The sequence below is a fragment of the Hibiscus syriacus genome, unplaced genomic scaffold, assembly GCF_006381635.1.
Source record: "Hibiscus syriacus cultivar Baekdansim isolate YM2019G1 unplaced genomic scaffold, ASM638163v2 tig00112215_pilon, whole genome shotgun sequence".
Classification (NCBI taxonomy): Eukaryota; Viridiplantae; Streptophyta; class Magnoliopsida; order Malvales; family Malvaceae; genus Hibiscus; species Hibiscus syriacus.
Window position 1 is genome coordinate 2,591,732 of NW_024063268.1, and position 15,686 is coordinate 2,607,417.

A 15,686-nucleotide genomic window follows, 5' to 3' on the forward strand; every position below is an offset into this window, starting at 1 on the left:
TCAACTCGTTCATACGCATTCTACTAATTCCATTTTCAATTGCACGAACAACATCTAAATATGTCTTCTTGTGTTTCAGTACAATAGCTAGTGAAGCATTCATAGACTCGCACCTTTGTGTTGAGCGAATATTGGCAAAGAAATGACCGGTTAGATATGCTTGTGCCCATAAGTGTCGTGTATTTCCCTTCTCAATCACCCATGGATGCTTTTGGACGTTGAATTCTGAAACAACCGAACGCCATTGAATATAAAATTCATTGGTTGTCCACCAGGAAGCCATGCATTTTGAGAATGTTGCTGTAAACTTTGGGTCACCAATGTTAGCTTGTGCATTGCGAGAAAGATGCCAAGAACATAATCTGTGCTTAGCATAAGGGATAACAGATATGATAGCCCTCTGCATTGCCCTATCCCCATCGGTTACAACGGAAATAGGTGATTTATTCATCATGGCTTCTAAAAAATTCTGTAGCACCCACTCGAAAGATTGAGACGTCTCGGCAGCGATTATGGCAGTGGCAAACACAATTGTGTTATGGCAGCGATCATGGCTGCGTTAAATAGTTCATTACTTGTGACGTGCCAACACCGACCTCTTTCAATGTTGTTGCCTCATCGATATCAGCCTTACTTACAGCTCTATTAGAACGCATAAATGGTGTCATAGCAGGTGTGCACAATGCATGATTATGTTTCTGATCAGACTTACTTATAACCCACTGATCGTTTGTATTTGTTGCTGTAACTACGACTCTAGCCTTACATCCTGTTCTTGTGACTGGCGTATGAGCACGTTGACGATCAACAGTATTGACTTTTGATACTCGAAACCCTTCTTTGGAACAACAAAATTCTTGTGTCTTCACATTCCCTTCCACGTCAAGCCGTGTTGTTCCCTTACGTGCACTAAACCCATGTTCCCGTGCGAATCCCTTGTAAAAGTACCAAGCTTGATCACGTGAACAGAAGAGCTGACCAACCAATCTGTCAGATTCATCAACATTATGTACTTCATGGCATTCCTCGGTTGGCTTAACATTGTCTACATCAGTATTATCCATGGCAAAAATTTTGTTGTGCAAGTTTAGTGCTCCAGGAGTTGATGGAGATGTAAGCAAAGGTTCAAAAACATGTTTCAGTCGTGCTGCTTTCAATAGGATGTGGCATTGGTAGTGGTAGTTAAAGGGTGGGTACAACATTAAATTCGCAGTACATATTTAGGTATGTACAATAACTACAAGTATATATTATCATTAAATTTAGGTATGCACAATAACTACATATTTAGGTATATACATCTTTTGAGTGAGTTTTAAGATATTAATTTAGTAATTATAGGCGTCTAATGATTTATTTTTTACGTTACGGTATATATTATTATTAAATTAAAAACAATACACATATATATTACATATTTATTATTATCTTTGGTTAATGTTGTTAAATTTAAATTCTAAATATTATTTTATAAAATATCAAAACAATCAAATAATTTTTTGTGTAAATGAAATTATTAAATTAATATTGTAGGTGGAAAACGTGAAATACTATTAAAAAAATTGAAACATAAATTACATAACTTTAAACAAAGTATCGATCCTTTTTATAAAAAGTATGGACACTTTCAATATAATAGGTAAAAATATGATGTAATAGGTAGCGCTTATATAATGTAATAGGTATCGTTTATATAATGTAATAGGTAGTGGTTATATTGTAAAGTATCTATCCTTTTTATAAAAGTGTCTATACTTTTTTCACTGTGGAAAACATTAATTTAAGGTTATCTTTTAAGTGAGTTTTAAGATATTAATTTAGTAATTATAGGCGTCTAATGATTTATTTTTTACGTTACGATATATATTATTGTTAAATTTAAATTCTAAATATTATTTTATAAAATATCAAAACAATCAAATAATTTTTTGTGTAAATGAAATTATTAAATTAATATTGTAGGTGGAAAACATGAAACACTATTAAAAAAAATTGAAACATAAATTACATAACTTTAAATAAAGTATCGATCCTTTTTATAAAAAGTATGGACACTTTCAATATAATAGGTAAAAATATGATGTAATAGGTAGCGCTTATATAATGTAATAGGTATCGTTTATATAATGTAATAGGTAGTGGTTATATTGTAAAGTATCTATCCTTTTTATAAAAGTGTCTATACTTTTTTTACTGTGGAAAACATTAATTTAATGTTATCTTTTGAGTGAGTTTTAAGATATTAATTTAGTAATTATAGGCGTCTAATGATTTATTTTTTACGTTACGATATATATTATTGTTAAATTTAAATTCTAAATATTATTTTATAAAATATCAAAACAATCAAATATTTTTTGTGTAAATGAAATTATTAAATTAATATTGTAGGTGGAAAACATGAAACACTATTAAAAAAATTGAAACATAAATTACATAACTTTAAACAAAGTATCGATCCTTTTTATAAAAAGTATGGGCACTTTCAATATAATAGGTAAAAATATGATGTAATAGGTAGCGCTTATATAATGTAATAGGTATCGTTTATATAATGTAATAGGTAGTGGTTATATTGTAAAGTATCTATCATTTTTATAAAAGTGTCTATACTTTTTTCACTGTGGAAAACATTAATTTAATGTTATCTTTTGAGTGAGTTTTAAGATATTAATTTAGTAATTATAGGCGTCTAATGATTTATTTTTTACGTTACGATATATATTATTGTTAAATTTAAATTCTAAATATTATTTTATAAAATATCAAAACAATCAAATAATTTTTTGTGTAAATAAAATTATTAAATTAATATTGTAGGTGGAAAACATGAAACACTATTAAAAAAAATTGAAACATAAATTACATAACTTTAAACAAAGTATCGATCCTTTTTATAAAAAGTATGAACACTTTCAATATAATAGGTAAAAATATGATGTAATAGGTAGCGCTTATATAATGTAATAGGTATCGTTTATATAATGTAATAGGTAGTGGTTATATTGTAAAGTATTTATCATTTTTATAAAAGTGTCTATACTTTTTTCACTGTGGAAAACATTAATTTAAGGTTATCTTTTGAGTGACCTTTAAGATATTAATTTAGTAATTATAGGCGTCTAATGATTTATTTTTTACGTTACGATATATATTATTATTAAATTAAAAATTCTAAATATTATTTTATACAATATCAAAACAATCAAATAATTTTTTGTGCAAATGAAATTATTAAATTAATATTGTAGGTGGAAAACATGAAACACTATTAAAAAAAATTGAAACATAAATTACATAACTTTAAACAAAGTATCGATCCTTTTTATAAAAAGTATGAACACTTTCAACATATTATAATGTAATAGGTAAATTTGTAATGCTATCGGTATAAATATACCAGTTTACTTATAAAATAAGTAAATATAAGCGCTACCTATTACATTATATAAGCGCTATCTAGTATGTTATTGTACTTTATAATATTTCCGGTTAAATAATATAACATAACCGGTCTAAATTTTAACCGATCACTTATTTAACAGATCACGCCGTATATTAACCGTTTTTTAAGCGCCGCGCCGCAGAACTACCCCATAAATCCGCTTAAGAAACTTATTCTGTTTTTCAAATCATCTTCTATTTCGGTTGACGATTTCTGAACGTATAGATAAAATGGTGAAATTTGTCCATATGGGCTTACAAGATTGTTCCTCTTCCAATTTAGTCATAACTAACTTCACAAATCAGATTAATAAATTTTAATAAAATTCTTTTTGGTCCAACTCTTCATAATATCTCTAAATTTCACTAAATCTTAAATTTATCCAACTCTCAATTTACCTTATAAGATATTTTTCAAAAGTAAATTTTTAAAACCAATTTTATAGAATTCGGTTCGACTACCCATCCGAACTATCCAATTCTATTAATTTTCAAGATTCCCTTTTACTACAGAAATCATTCAATAAATTCAACTTCTAAGTTTCTTAGTTTATAATTGAAAGTTTTCCTTTCATTTTTATTATAAAAACCCAACTTTTGGTTTCATTTTAATTATAAACAATCCAACTTTTTATTTATTGGCTAGGCCTAATAATTAACATTTGCCAACTCAATCAAGCTACTCAATGCAGTTTTATATATATATATATATATAAATCATAACATTAAATTCTGATAAAGGATAATAATTTTAAGTTGAATAGTAATGAATAAAGTTGACATTATTGGCAAATTAAAAGTGAAAAGAATTAAATCATCAGTTCTTGAAATCATAATTTTATTGCTTTGCATAACTGCATGTAAAGATGTATTCTATACATTCTTGGTGATTAATAAATTTTCCAAAAGAAAATTAACAAGATGATAATCAGACTCCATTAATTCTTTTGGTTTTGGCATCCATTAAGAACGCCCTTGTAATCTGCAAACCTAGGTGAGGATTCTTGGGTGCAAACACATCGTACTTGCCCGAAAAAACAATGTCCTCCATGTTTCTAACAATGAAGTTCAACGCTGTCTCCTTCAATGTCTTGTTGGAACAAACATCAGAGATCTCTATGATTTCAAGAACATTGGAAGCATTCAGTGAGCACAACATGTATCTTTCGCAGAAATCCTGCAAGTAGGGGATCTCGTACTTATCGGCGGCGACGAACAACGAGTAGACATGTTTCTCGAGTTTGTCCGAATCCAGGTTTCCACTGTAAAGAAACTCAAGAAGAGATTCAAGTTCTTCAGTGTTCAACTCTGGTAGAGTAATTGTATCACTTGGTGGAGCTTTGCAGTCGTCTGAATCCAGCATGTTCCTGAATATCTCTGATCTCGCTGCCTATAATTTAAGTCAATAAATCTGACGTTTAGATATGCATAATCTGTATACGTTAAAAAAATAAAATAAATAAGTCAGTTGTAAAAGAGAATATTGTTCTTTCTAGAGGATTCCGATTTAAGCAGTTGCAATTGCAGTGTGTGAGTAGATCCCTCTGTGAGATTTTAGTGGTACGGGACGAACATAAAAGTTAGACCTCTAATAACAAATATCGAAAAAATGAAATATAATGACAAGCAAAAATAAATATTTTCTTGGAACTTATTTTCTTTATTAGGTTCAATAAACTATCTCATAAATACATTAAATTTTAAATATAAAACATTAATAAATTTTATTAAACATACAATTACTCAAACAAAACAATATGACCTTTTTTTTAGGAGGGTCTATGTTCGATTTCATCCTTCTTTATTTTTTTTCAAAAATAACAAAAGAATAATTAAGTGAAAAGTGAAAGAATAATTTAAATGTCACATCAGTATTACCGTTAATTTTTTAATGTTAAATAATCAAAAAAGAAAAAAATATAACGTTAAGTATAATTTTAAACAAAAATAATTAAATGATCAAAACAAAAATAAAACACTAGGTGGTTTGGGCAGGAAGGTGTTTAGGCAAAGGTCCTTCCGCCCAAGCACAATTACAAGTCTGGGTGTGTGCGTTGTCATAGGTTAAGAAAATTTTGAACAAATACTATCTTGTAATCATACGAGATTATTTATAAAATAGCAAAATGAAGAAAGAGAGGGAATTACAAGTAAAGCCCTGTGTGCTGGTATGGTAGGACCATCGTTTCCAGGTTTGAGCTGAATATCAGTGTGAATTTGATCTCTAAAAGCAACAATAAGTCCACTCAAGAAGCTTATTTTCTTGTTCAGATCTTCTTCTATCTCCTTCATGTTTGTTATCCATTTGCTAAGATTCCCAAGTGGCTGTTGCTAATATGCACAAAACAAATCACATATATTGGCAGCCATGGAATTATGAAATTGTAAAAGAAATTATGAGATGCATTAATTCTAGGTCACCATATAAATAATGATCGATCCGGAAATATTTTTGAGAGTGAACACATATATTAACAACCAGTGAACCATAATACCAATTCAAAGTGGTAAAGTATAATAGTAAAAAAAGAAATAAACTATAATTAACAATAAAAAATAAGAGAACAATCAAAATTAACTAAAGTTAGGAGGTCTGATGACATTTTCAATGAGGTGAACACAAATAAAATTTTAGGGTATGCAATATGAATAAAATGGATCGTTAACCAAAGAAAAGTCAGATTTTAATATCCACGTCGCATAGAAAGAAAAAGAAAAAGAAGAAAACTTGAAAGAAGAGGTTGCTTGCCTTACAAGAATTGGGTGAAGAAGATGCAGTGGGAGTAGTATGTGGTGATTTACAGTGATGATCAATTTCGAGCTTGTTCATCAAAGTGATTACATTTCTTGCTCCTTCATAGCAAGCCCCACATATTGTATTCCTTGGAGGCCTTAGAATAAATGGCATTGAACTGCAAATTGAACAATCCATTTTTTACCTGCTACTTTTTCAGTTAATGTGCAGAGCAAGAAGAAGAAGGGAAAGAGTTGTGATTTTGCAGAAGAAGAAGATGTGAGTTCTTTATTTGAAGCTTTAAATTAAAAGAATTGTTGGCTGATAATGATGGAAGTTTGTTATACCTTATTTTATTGATGTTGATTACCATGATAAATCTAACTAACATATGATGGGGGCTTCCCATATTATTTTATTTTATTTTATTTTATTTTAAATCAAATGACAAATCCACCCTTCCAAACGCTCCTATATATATATATATATATATATATATAAAAAGAAGAGTAATTAAATATAAAATTTAATTTATATATAACTGAAACACTTTTATTGATAACTAATCTTAAATAATAATTATAATTTATTATTGATATAGTCCACCGATTTTTTCGGTTAGTCTCATTTTTCAGATTTTTCATATTAACTTTAAGTTTTAAGATATTTTTATTTTATTTTGATAAAATAATTTTGTTTTATAAATTTCAAATATCATTTGAAAAAGTTTCAAAATATTTTTTATGAATGTTTTAAATTCAAGTAAATAAAAAATAATATATTGTAATACTTTTAACTATAAAATAATTACTTTTACATTATAAAATAAATAAAATTAATTATAACTTTGTCCCTTATTCTTCATTTTTAGAATATTTTGGTCATCAATATTTTATTTTAAGGTAAAAGACATTTCTTTTAGTGTTTTGTCCTTTGTTAAGTAATAGTTTTTATTCATAGATAATTTTTTCTTTTACCCAAAATGTAACGTTGATGGTTAAAATGCTCTAAAAAATAAGTGTCAAAATGACTATTTTAATAAACATTAGAGACTAATTTTAACATTATGTCTAAAATATATTATGATATGTGTGAAGAATTATTTTATTATAATTTGTATAATATTTTTTTTAATTTTTAAACATCAATTTATTAATATAATAAAAAATAAAAAAATAATGAAAATTTCTCTTTTTAAATTCATGTTATTATGGATTTGAAATATGGTAGTTATGATTAGGGACACACAATACATGAACTTGACAGGTTATGATTGAACTCAATCTTATTAGATCGACTTTTTTTTAAAGTCTAGGTTTAGGTCAGGTCAATTTTTTAGAGGATAAGTTTGAGTTGGGTTAAGTTTGGGTTTATGATGAAAAATACTCGAATTGACCCGAAAAATAATGTAATTCTTATATATTTAGGGATAATTTAGTAATACCCCTCTCTATATTAGTTTTTAATTAGATCCCTATTTTATTAGTCTTTTATAAATATATTTGTATCGGGTTAAGTTAGGTCAAGTTCAAGTTTTATCTCAAAAAGACAGATTGAGTTTTGGGTTGGATGAAGTCATCTTAAATCCAAGTCGAATTAAATTCTGAGTGGAGGATATATATATATATATATATATATATATATATTTGGATCAAATTAAATGGACCGAAAATCCGACCTAACCCGACCCATTACCTTTCCTAATTATCCTACGAACACCTATAGTTCAGTTATGTTGTATGCAAATATAGGTGTATAAGAATATAAATGAATTATTGGAAGGGCAGAAGAGTACAATGGATGAATGAATTTAGAATGCAAGAAAAAGGATGGAGTTGTTGGTTAGGGGATGTGTTTAGAGTTTTCAAACGGGAAAAGTTAGGAAGAAGAAAAAGACTTTCCAACATCACAGCAGCAAGGATGTGCAAGGCAATGTGTTGCCTTCCAATCTTTCACCAAAATTTATTAATTCACAACCTTCTTACCAAAATTTATTAATTCATTCAATATGAATATTCACATGAATTTACAGGGATAAATACATAATTTTATATTAAAAATAAATTTATAAAATTAAAAAAATAAAAATAATTTATCAATAAAAAATATTTAAATTATATAACAATTTAAAATTCTTATAAATATGACCACTCTGCCAGACTCCTCGGTCCATCCTTATATATACACACACAAGTACAACCTAAGATAACGTGCATGGGTGACAAAAACAAGTCAATGAAACTTAGGGACGTTCATTATTTGGTTTTAACTGAATTAATCAAAATTTGATTCGGTTAATCGGTTAGTTAATTTGAAGTTATATCGGTTAAATGTTAAGAAAACTTAAAAGTTTGATTATTGGTTAATTCGATTCGAAATTAGTTAATTAATTGAAAATATTAAATATAATATATATTTTATATATTTTAAGCTCCAATCCATTAAGGATTAAGATCCAACTATTTTTTAATTACACTGTAGCCATTAAACTTTCAAGACTCAATCAAATTTTAACTAAAAAAACTCTATTGTATTCAAATTAATTTGATTAAAAACATTTATAAAAAAGATTCTATTAATTTGGTTACCGGCTGAATTAACCGTGCTTTAGTTGGTTTTATTAATAATTTTTAAAAAAATCAATTCAATCAAAATTTAAGAAAATAAGTTTGATTAATTCGTTTTAGATTAATTTGGTTCGGTCGGTGACTAATTAACAATTAGAACACCCTAATGAAACCCATTTATGAAACCCAAGAAAAGAGCAGCCCATTCATTAAGTCCATCACCAAATTCCAGATCTTCATGGCCCAATAAAAGTATATTAACCCAAAGAAGGGAGAGAAGTTTTCCCGCCAACCCAGAACAATCTTCTTGATCGCTGCACTCGTCCACGGGAATTGAAGCTGAAGAGCTCTCGGCAAAAATGGAAGCAACGAAATCAAGAAGAGAACCCAGCAAAAGAAAACCCTTCACTGATCTCAGCAACACAACTCCATCATCTCTGCCTTCTTCAGTCTTATCCTCTTCTTCAATTAAACCCCAAACCAAATCTTCACACTCCTGGCCTCTTAAATCCCTTTTCAACGACAACCCCAATGCAGATCTTAACTCTAACGCTATTTTTACTGCAACCGCATCCCCAATGAATGCTAATCATAAAAATGACAAGAAGAATAAGGAAGACAAGGTAAAAGGTCCAAGTAACGAGGAAAACCCTAGCCCAACCATATCTCCGCCGCCCAAAACTCCTTCTGTTTCAGGTGATTTTGATGGATTCTCGGATTTTATTTTATGGGTTTTGACTTGATTTCAATATGGGGTTTTGGTTTTGTAATCACTGGTTTTCTAGAGTTTTTTAGTTCTTCATGTGGATCTTGATGTTTTAATTCTAATAAATTGATTTAACATTTTCGCATCAATAGAGCTTATTGGGTTTTATCTCTATGCTCAATGAAAGCTATATATAATAGAATTGCTTTTACGATTATTCGATGAATTTGAATAATTGAGTTTCTAGTTTTCATCTGCTTCGTTTTAATGAAACCTACACTGCATGAATGAATATAGTTATCTAGATTCTAGAAAGTATCCGCTTATCCGATGAGTACTGTTTTCAACTATAAAACTATATAGAAACATAGTTGAAAATAGTGTGGAAGTTGGTGATCTATGTTTTCTCAACCATTTTGGTCCCTAGTTTTATGGATTATGCATGTATTTTTGGTCTAATGGGTTGTATGTATGGGTTTGTTTTTAGGCGATGGTGATTCTTTACTTTCCGAGTTGTCTACGGTTTACAAAAGGAGGCAGACTGCTGAAAAAAGGAAGAACAATGGGAAGGGGATTATGGAGCCTTCGAGTTGCTCTCTTGAAACAAGGATGCCAAACCTAAGGTGATTTCCTTTTAATCAGGTTTTGTACTTGGTCCTTGGATAACAATTAGTACTTGATAACTCTAGAAGACCAAGGGTGATTGAAATGTGTCAGCATAGCATAATTAAAAGAATAAATGGATTGATTATCAATGTCATGGTATGGTAGCCTTTGATGCTATCAGATAGTATTTTCCTTGTTCTAAGTAGCCATATTCTAGTAATTACTTAAATGACTGAAATGATCTTCAGCATTAACTCTCAGCACTTTAGGTGGTTTGGCTTCAGGTGACACCGTGACAGTACTTATATGAGTGCCATAGAAGTTTTGTTGATCAACTGTACCAAATGTTTGGGGTTTTGATAGTTTGACCATATTTGACAATAGAAAGTAGAAAGATAAAGGCCTGACTTAATTTTGAAATTGGTTTAGCTAATTTCATATATTCTCTTATCTTCAATATCTTCCTCTTACTTTCATTATTGAGTCTCCTTGGAGATAGTGACTGATGGGCTGAAAGTCAGTTTTGATACAGTTTTGCTTTAGATGCCTGTGATTTTTAACATCTGTCTACAAAAGTCGACGTTATTTTGTAAATTAACTTTTCTTTCAGCATTGAGAAAATGAATTTGGAGCAAAATTATTTGGGTGTCAAAGTTAATGATCTTTGAATTTGTATGTTGTGATAACATGAAATACTTGGGTATTGAAAATTACATTCTTGCGTAGTCAGATAATTTAATTTCTTTGCTCAAATTTATTCACATGTAATACTTTCTGTTGTCAATGTTAACCACTATGTTTGTTTTCCATTTCATTAATCCGGAAGATCTCTGTTACTTAACGTTTGATCAGATTATGATGATCTGCCATTGAATGTTTTCCCTTGGTTTCAACTATTAATGCTGTTTCTCCTTGTCTTTCATATAGGAAGAAAACATATGGAGATGGTGATATTGGTCTTTCCAAATCATGTCCGATGCCTTGTAGAAAGGTTTGTTTGAAGATTCCCCTAGTTTCTTAATCTAATTTATATTGAATAGATAATCATGCTATTGATCTTTGGTTTGTGAATTTTTGGCCTTCATTGAGACAATTTTTTCTTTCAAAAGCTCTTTAAAATCTTTTGGATCTGTATATAAAGCCCACAATTTGATCAAAAGTGTTTATGGATGACTCACACTGTGTATTGAATTCCTTGCCATGATTACCTCTATCAGTATCAAGTTTCAGAAATATCGACACAATGGTTAGCAAACAGTATTGAAAGCATTTTTGCTTTAGTTATATTGTTACTAATAGGTTATAGTATGTTGTTGTTTTGTTTTGCATCAAGTCGTATCGTACTTTTGTCTCTTTGGAGCTTTTTTCTTCCATAATCATATGCATACCCGAAGATAATGTTGTTAATATGCATTGAACCGTGCATGTTGGTTTATGTCATGATCACAGAAACAACACCGAGAGAAGGCCAAGGTATATGCTTACAAGCATGACTTACCCCAAGATTTCATTGACAGGCAGAGAGCCTATTTTGCGAAGATTGATGCATTTGAACTGGAAGAGGAGGTAGCATCAGCTGATGAGTCCGAAAAGATGAAAAAATGTAAATAGTAAATGATTTAGGTTAATACAATTTAGGTGCTCTAATCCTGTAATCTCCATCTGTTGTGTTACTGACAAATTTCTCGTAATAACCACATTACCAAGTCATATCAGATGTTTGAGTCTTCACCATCATTGGCTATTGTATATCTTGTGGTAGTCTAGTTTACAGCATTGGAATATTCTAGTCGACGGTTAATCTATGTGAAGCTAAAGTGCAGTTCAAGTTTTGCACCAGTGTGGTCACTAATGCTTTATAGCCCTCGACTTGTTATGATTGTTTGCAGGATTGGTATTTTATGTTTGTGTTGTGCCTAATCTTAATCAAAAAAAGAAAAATTATGTTGTGCCTAATATTATGAGTCAAACAGACCTACAGTAAAAAGTGTAAGATATATCCCATCCGGTTAGTCCAAAGAGAGGAGTAACTTAATTATGCAGAAATGAAGGATTTGACATTGGAACAACCTACATTTGTGATTGATGAATCCCTTTGACTTTTTTAAGAATTGTAAATGCTGCTTCAATCCCTTTGTAATCCTACTCTCTGGTGTATGCTTTTAAATTTGAACAATTATGTTGTACTATTGTAGCCTCGGGCACTCTCTTGTTTTATTGTCCAACTGTTTTGATCTCTCTCTTTGTTGAATTCACCAAGCAGATTCCATATTTTTGTGAAAATTAGAGTTCCGATCTGTTTTTGGTTTTCAATTTTGATTCAGATTTACGCTCTAATTTGAATTTCATTGTCTTATGAGTTGCTATATAGGTTCAATCTTCATCATGTTTGCTTGATCTATATCGGATTTGGAGTTAAATCCAAGCTTGTGTGTTTTAGTGTGTTTGGTTTAGTGCAGAAGACAAATAAATTTCCTTTATTCAAACTCTCTCTCAATATTCGTTGGAGTTGCTTGTGCTTTTTGCAGGTGAACGTTACCGGCAACCACATTAAAATTCCACAGCAGAGCCTTCGCCGAAAAAAATCCCACCGGAAAATAGAAACTACTTTCTACTTGCCGGCCAGGTACATATAGTGGTCGGCCAGGTATTTAAACGTGCTATGCTAGTGTTTTACGTAATTTACCTTATAATTGTTAATAAACTTACTTATTATCATTAGTAACCTAATTACTACCAATAAACTTAGTATTCAATTCAAATTTTTGTAAAAAAAAAAAAAGTTTTGAAATTAACAGGAAACATTAGAACGTATTTTATAAATTAACAATCAATATTATTCTTTTTTCTCCCCTTTTAACACTAGGCTTTTAGCAATTAAATATTCATAAATTTTTACCCTCGCATAATAATAAAAATCAATATTATTCTATTTTCATAGTTCCTCATAGATTCGGCTATAGATGATTACTTGAGGTCATGTCCTTCTTTTAGATCCCATAGGGCGTATAGGGGGCGGGCTCGACAGAGTGATGTCAAGGAGACTAGACTTAGAGTTTGTATGTTGAATGTAGGCACATTAAATGCTAGGCTGTTGGAGCTGACCGACGTACTAAGTAATAGGAAAATAGATTTTGCATGTATTCAAGAGACTAGGTGGAAAGGGGCTCGCGCCAAAGAGTGTAACGGGTACAAGTTGTGGTATTCAGGCGTAGATAACGCTAGAAATGGGGTGAGTATCTTGGTATCCTCTAGGCTCAAGGAAAAATGTAGTTGAAGTTTCTAGATATCGTGATAGGATCATGATGATTAAGGTTATTATAGAAGCGGAAGTGGTGAATGTCCTTTCAGTGTACGCCCCACACGTTGGCCTAAGGGAGGGGGAAAAACGTTGCTTCTGGGATTCGTTAGATGATGTACTTAGGAGCATTCCAGAGGACCAGAGAGTTTGCATAGGGGGTGACTTCAATGGCCATATAGGTAGCGAAATCGACGGGTATGACGGTGTTCATGGGGGTTTTAGTTTTTGGTAGTAGGAACAATAAGGGGCGTACGTTGCTTGAATTTGCTACTGCACACGATATGGCGGTCACTAACTCCTTCTTTAACAAGAGAGATGTAAACTTGATTACGTTCCATAGCGGGGGACATTGTACCCGAATCGACTACATACTGGTTCGAAATCGGGATCGATGAGCTTGCATTGACTGTAAGGTGTACCCTGAAGAGGCATATGCATCACAACACAGATTGTTGGTTTTGGTGTTCCGCGTACGCAACGAGGGGAGCACTCATAGGAAAGCTAAACTAGGTAACCCTAGGATCCTTTGGAAGCACTTACATGAAGCGACAGCTGATGACTTTAGGAGTAAGGTTTTGTCTCATATAGGTTTTGGAACTACAAACTCAAATAATACAGATATGTTATGGAATAATATGCCAAATTCCATCAGAGAGGTGGGCAAAAACATCCTTGAGTTGTCGACAGGGAAGGTCAAGGAACATAAAGAATCGTGGTGGTGGAACGACGAAGTCCAAACTAAGGTTAAGACAAAGCAAACTTTCTTCAAGGAGTTGCTACAATGTAATGATGACGAAGAAAGATCGAGAGCTAAACAAAGATACAAGGAGGCAAAGCGGGTAGCCAAGAAAAGAGTGGCTAAAGCAAAGAATAAGGCATATGAGGAAATGTATAAGAGATTAGACACCAAGGAAGGACAAAACGACATCTTCAGGCTTGCAAAATTTAGAGAGAATAGGAAAAAGGATCTAGGTAGCATTAGGTTTATTAAGGACAACAATGTTGTTCTTTTTATGAAAGATCATGATATTAAGAGGGCTTGGGGTAGTTACTTCTTTGGCTTATTTAATAATGGTGTCTCTCCCTATAGAGATAGTAACGTTGATGTGTCAGCCGACCATCATACTACGGCCAATGACTGCCCTACAAGTAGGATTGGGATTGAGGAAGTCAAAATGGCCCTTAGAAAGATGGGGAAGGACAAAGCTGTCGGTCCAAATCAAATTCCTATCACTGTGTGGTTGACCTTAGGAGAAGAGGGAGTTAAGTGGTTGACCAACATCTTTAATATTATTTTAGAGACTGCCAAGATGCCAGAGGAGTGGAGAGAGTCGACAGTTATACCAATCTATAAGAATAAAGGAGATCCCCAATGTTGTGGTAACTACATAGTTATTAAACTACTCAGTCATACCATGAAGCTATGGGAAAGGGTGATAGAGGCTAGGTTGAGACAGGTTAGTAGGGTTTCAAAAAACCAATTTGGCTTTATGCCAGACAGGTCTACTACGGAGGCGATTCATCTACTTCGACGGCTTATGGAGAAATATAGGGAAAAAAATAAAGATCTTCACATGTCATTCATTGACCTTGAGAAGGTGTATGATAACGTACCCCGCGATACGATCTGGACGACCTTGGAAACGAGACGGATCCAAATTGCTTATATCCGAACGATTTGTGATATGTACTGTAGATCTACTACATACGTCAGGACTACAGTTGGCGACACCGAGGCATTCTCGGTGAAAATCGGACTCCACCAGGGGTCGGCTCTTAGCCCTTACATCTTCGCCTTGATTATGGACGACATCTATTGTGCGACACCAGACGGTGTTCCATGGTATATGCTTTTCGCTGACGACATTGTCCTAGTTGCTGAAACAAAAAATGAGCTAAATAGTAGACTGGCTACCTGGAAGACTGCTTTGGAAGAAAAAGGTCTAAGGATCAATATTAAAAAGACAGAGTATTTATGTTCAAACTTCAGTGGGAACCAAAACGATGAAGATGTAGAAGTTTGCATCGAAGGACACGTTCTCCCCTCAAAGGATTGTTTCAAGTACCTAGGGTCTATGATACATAAAGATGGGGGTGTAGATGATGACGTTACACACCGTATAAAGGCGGGATGGCTAAAGTGGAGGGCTGCTACTGGAGTTTTGTGTGACAAGAAGGTGCCTCTAAAACTTAAGGGAAAATTTTATAGAATGGCAATAAGACCAGCGCTGCTGTATGGATCAGAATGTTGGGCTATCAAGAAGGATCACGTTAGGAGGTTAGAGGCCGCAGAAATGAGAATGCTTCGATGGGTATGTGGTAGGACTC

At 31.9% G+C, this 15,686-nt stretch overlaps 2 protein-coding genes across 2 annotated transcripts; one reads left to right on the forward strand and one right to left on the reverse strand.

Moving 5' to 3' along the window:
* Positions 1 to 4,334: 4,334 nt before the first annotated feature.
* On the reverse strand, positions 4,335 to 6,422 carry LOC120175761 (BTB/POZ domain-containing protein At3g56230-like). The gene is made up of 3 exons (XM_039182325.1): positions 6,194 to 6,422; positions 5,593 to 5,769; positions 4,335 to 4,834 (listed from the first exon to the last, which is right to left on the reverse strand). Exons 1-3 carry the CDS (start codon positions 6,374 to 6,376, stop codon positions 4,373 to 4,375), a joined length of 822 nt encoding a protein of 273 aa, XP_039038256.1. The 5' UTR covers positions 6,377 to 6,422; the 3' UTR covers positions 4,335 to 4,372.
* Positions 6,423 to 9,037: 2,615 nt separating this feature from the next.
* Positions 9,038 to 11,863, forward strand: LOC120175779. Its single transcript, XM_039182340.1, has 4 exons — positions 9,038 to 9,441; positions 9,939 to 10,074; positions 10,985 to 11,048; positions 11,507 to 11,863. Exons 1-4 carry the CDS (start codon positions 9,105 to 9,107, stop codon positions 11,666 to 11,668), a joined length of 699 nt encoding a protein of 232 aa, XP_039038271.1. The 5' UTR covers positions 9,038 to 9,104; the 3' UTR covers positions 11,669 to 11,863.
* Positions 11,864 to 15,686: the final 3,823 nt, after the last annotated feature.

Bases quoted from the DNA above. Each gene is read 5' to 3' on its own strand.
- LOC120175761 (XM_039182325.1), bottom strand. From the start codon at position 6,376: ATGGATTGTTCAATTTGCAGTTCAATGCCATTTATTCTAAGGCCTCCA. The intron at 5,770-6,193 runs GCAAGCAACCTC...TATTAGCAACAG, and splicing joins CTTCACCCAATTCTTGTAAG to CCACTTGGGAATCTTAGCAA. The intron at 4,835-5,592 runs GTAATTCCCTCT...CTTAAATTATAG, and splicing joins CAGCACACAGGGCTTTACTT to GCAGCGAGATCAGAGATATT.
- LOC120175779 (XM_039182340.1), top strand. From the start codon at position 9,105: ATGGAAGCAACGAAATCAAGAAGAGAACCCAGCAAAAGAAAACCCTTC. The intron at 9,442-9,938 runs GTGATTTTGATG...GTTTGTTTTTAG, and splicing joins CAAAACTCCTTCTGTTTCAG to GCGATGGTGATTCTTTACTT. The intron at 10,075-10,984 runs GTGATTTCCTTT...TCTTTCATATAG, and splicing joins ACAAGGATGCCAAACCTAAG to GAAGAAAACATATGGAGATG.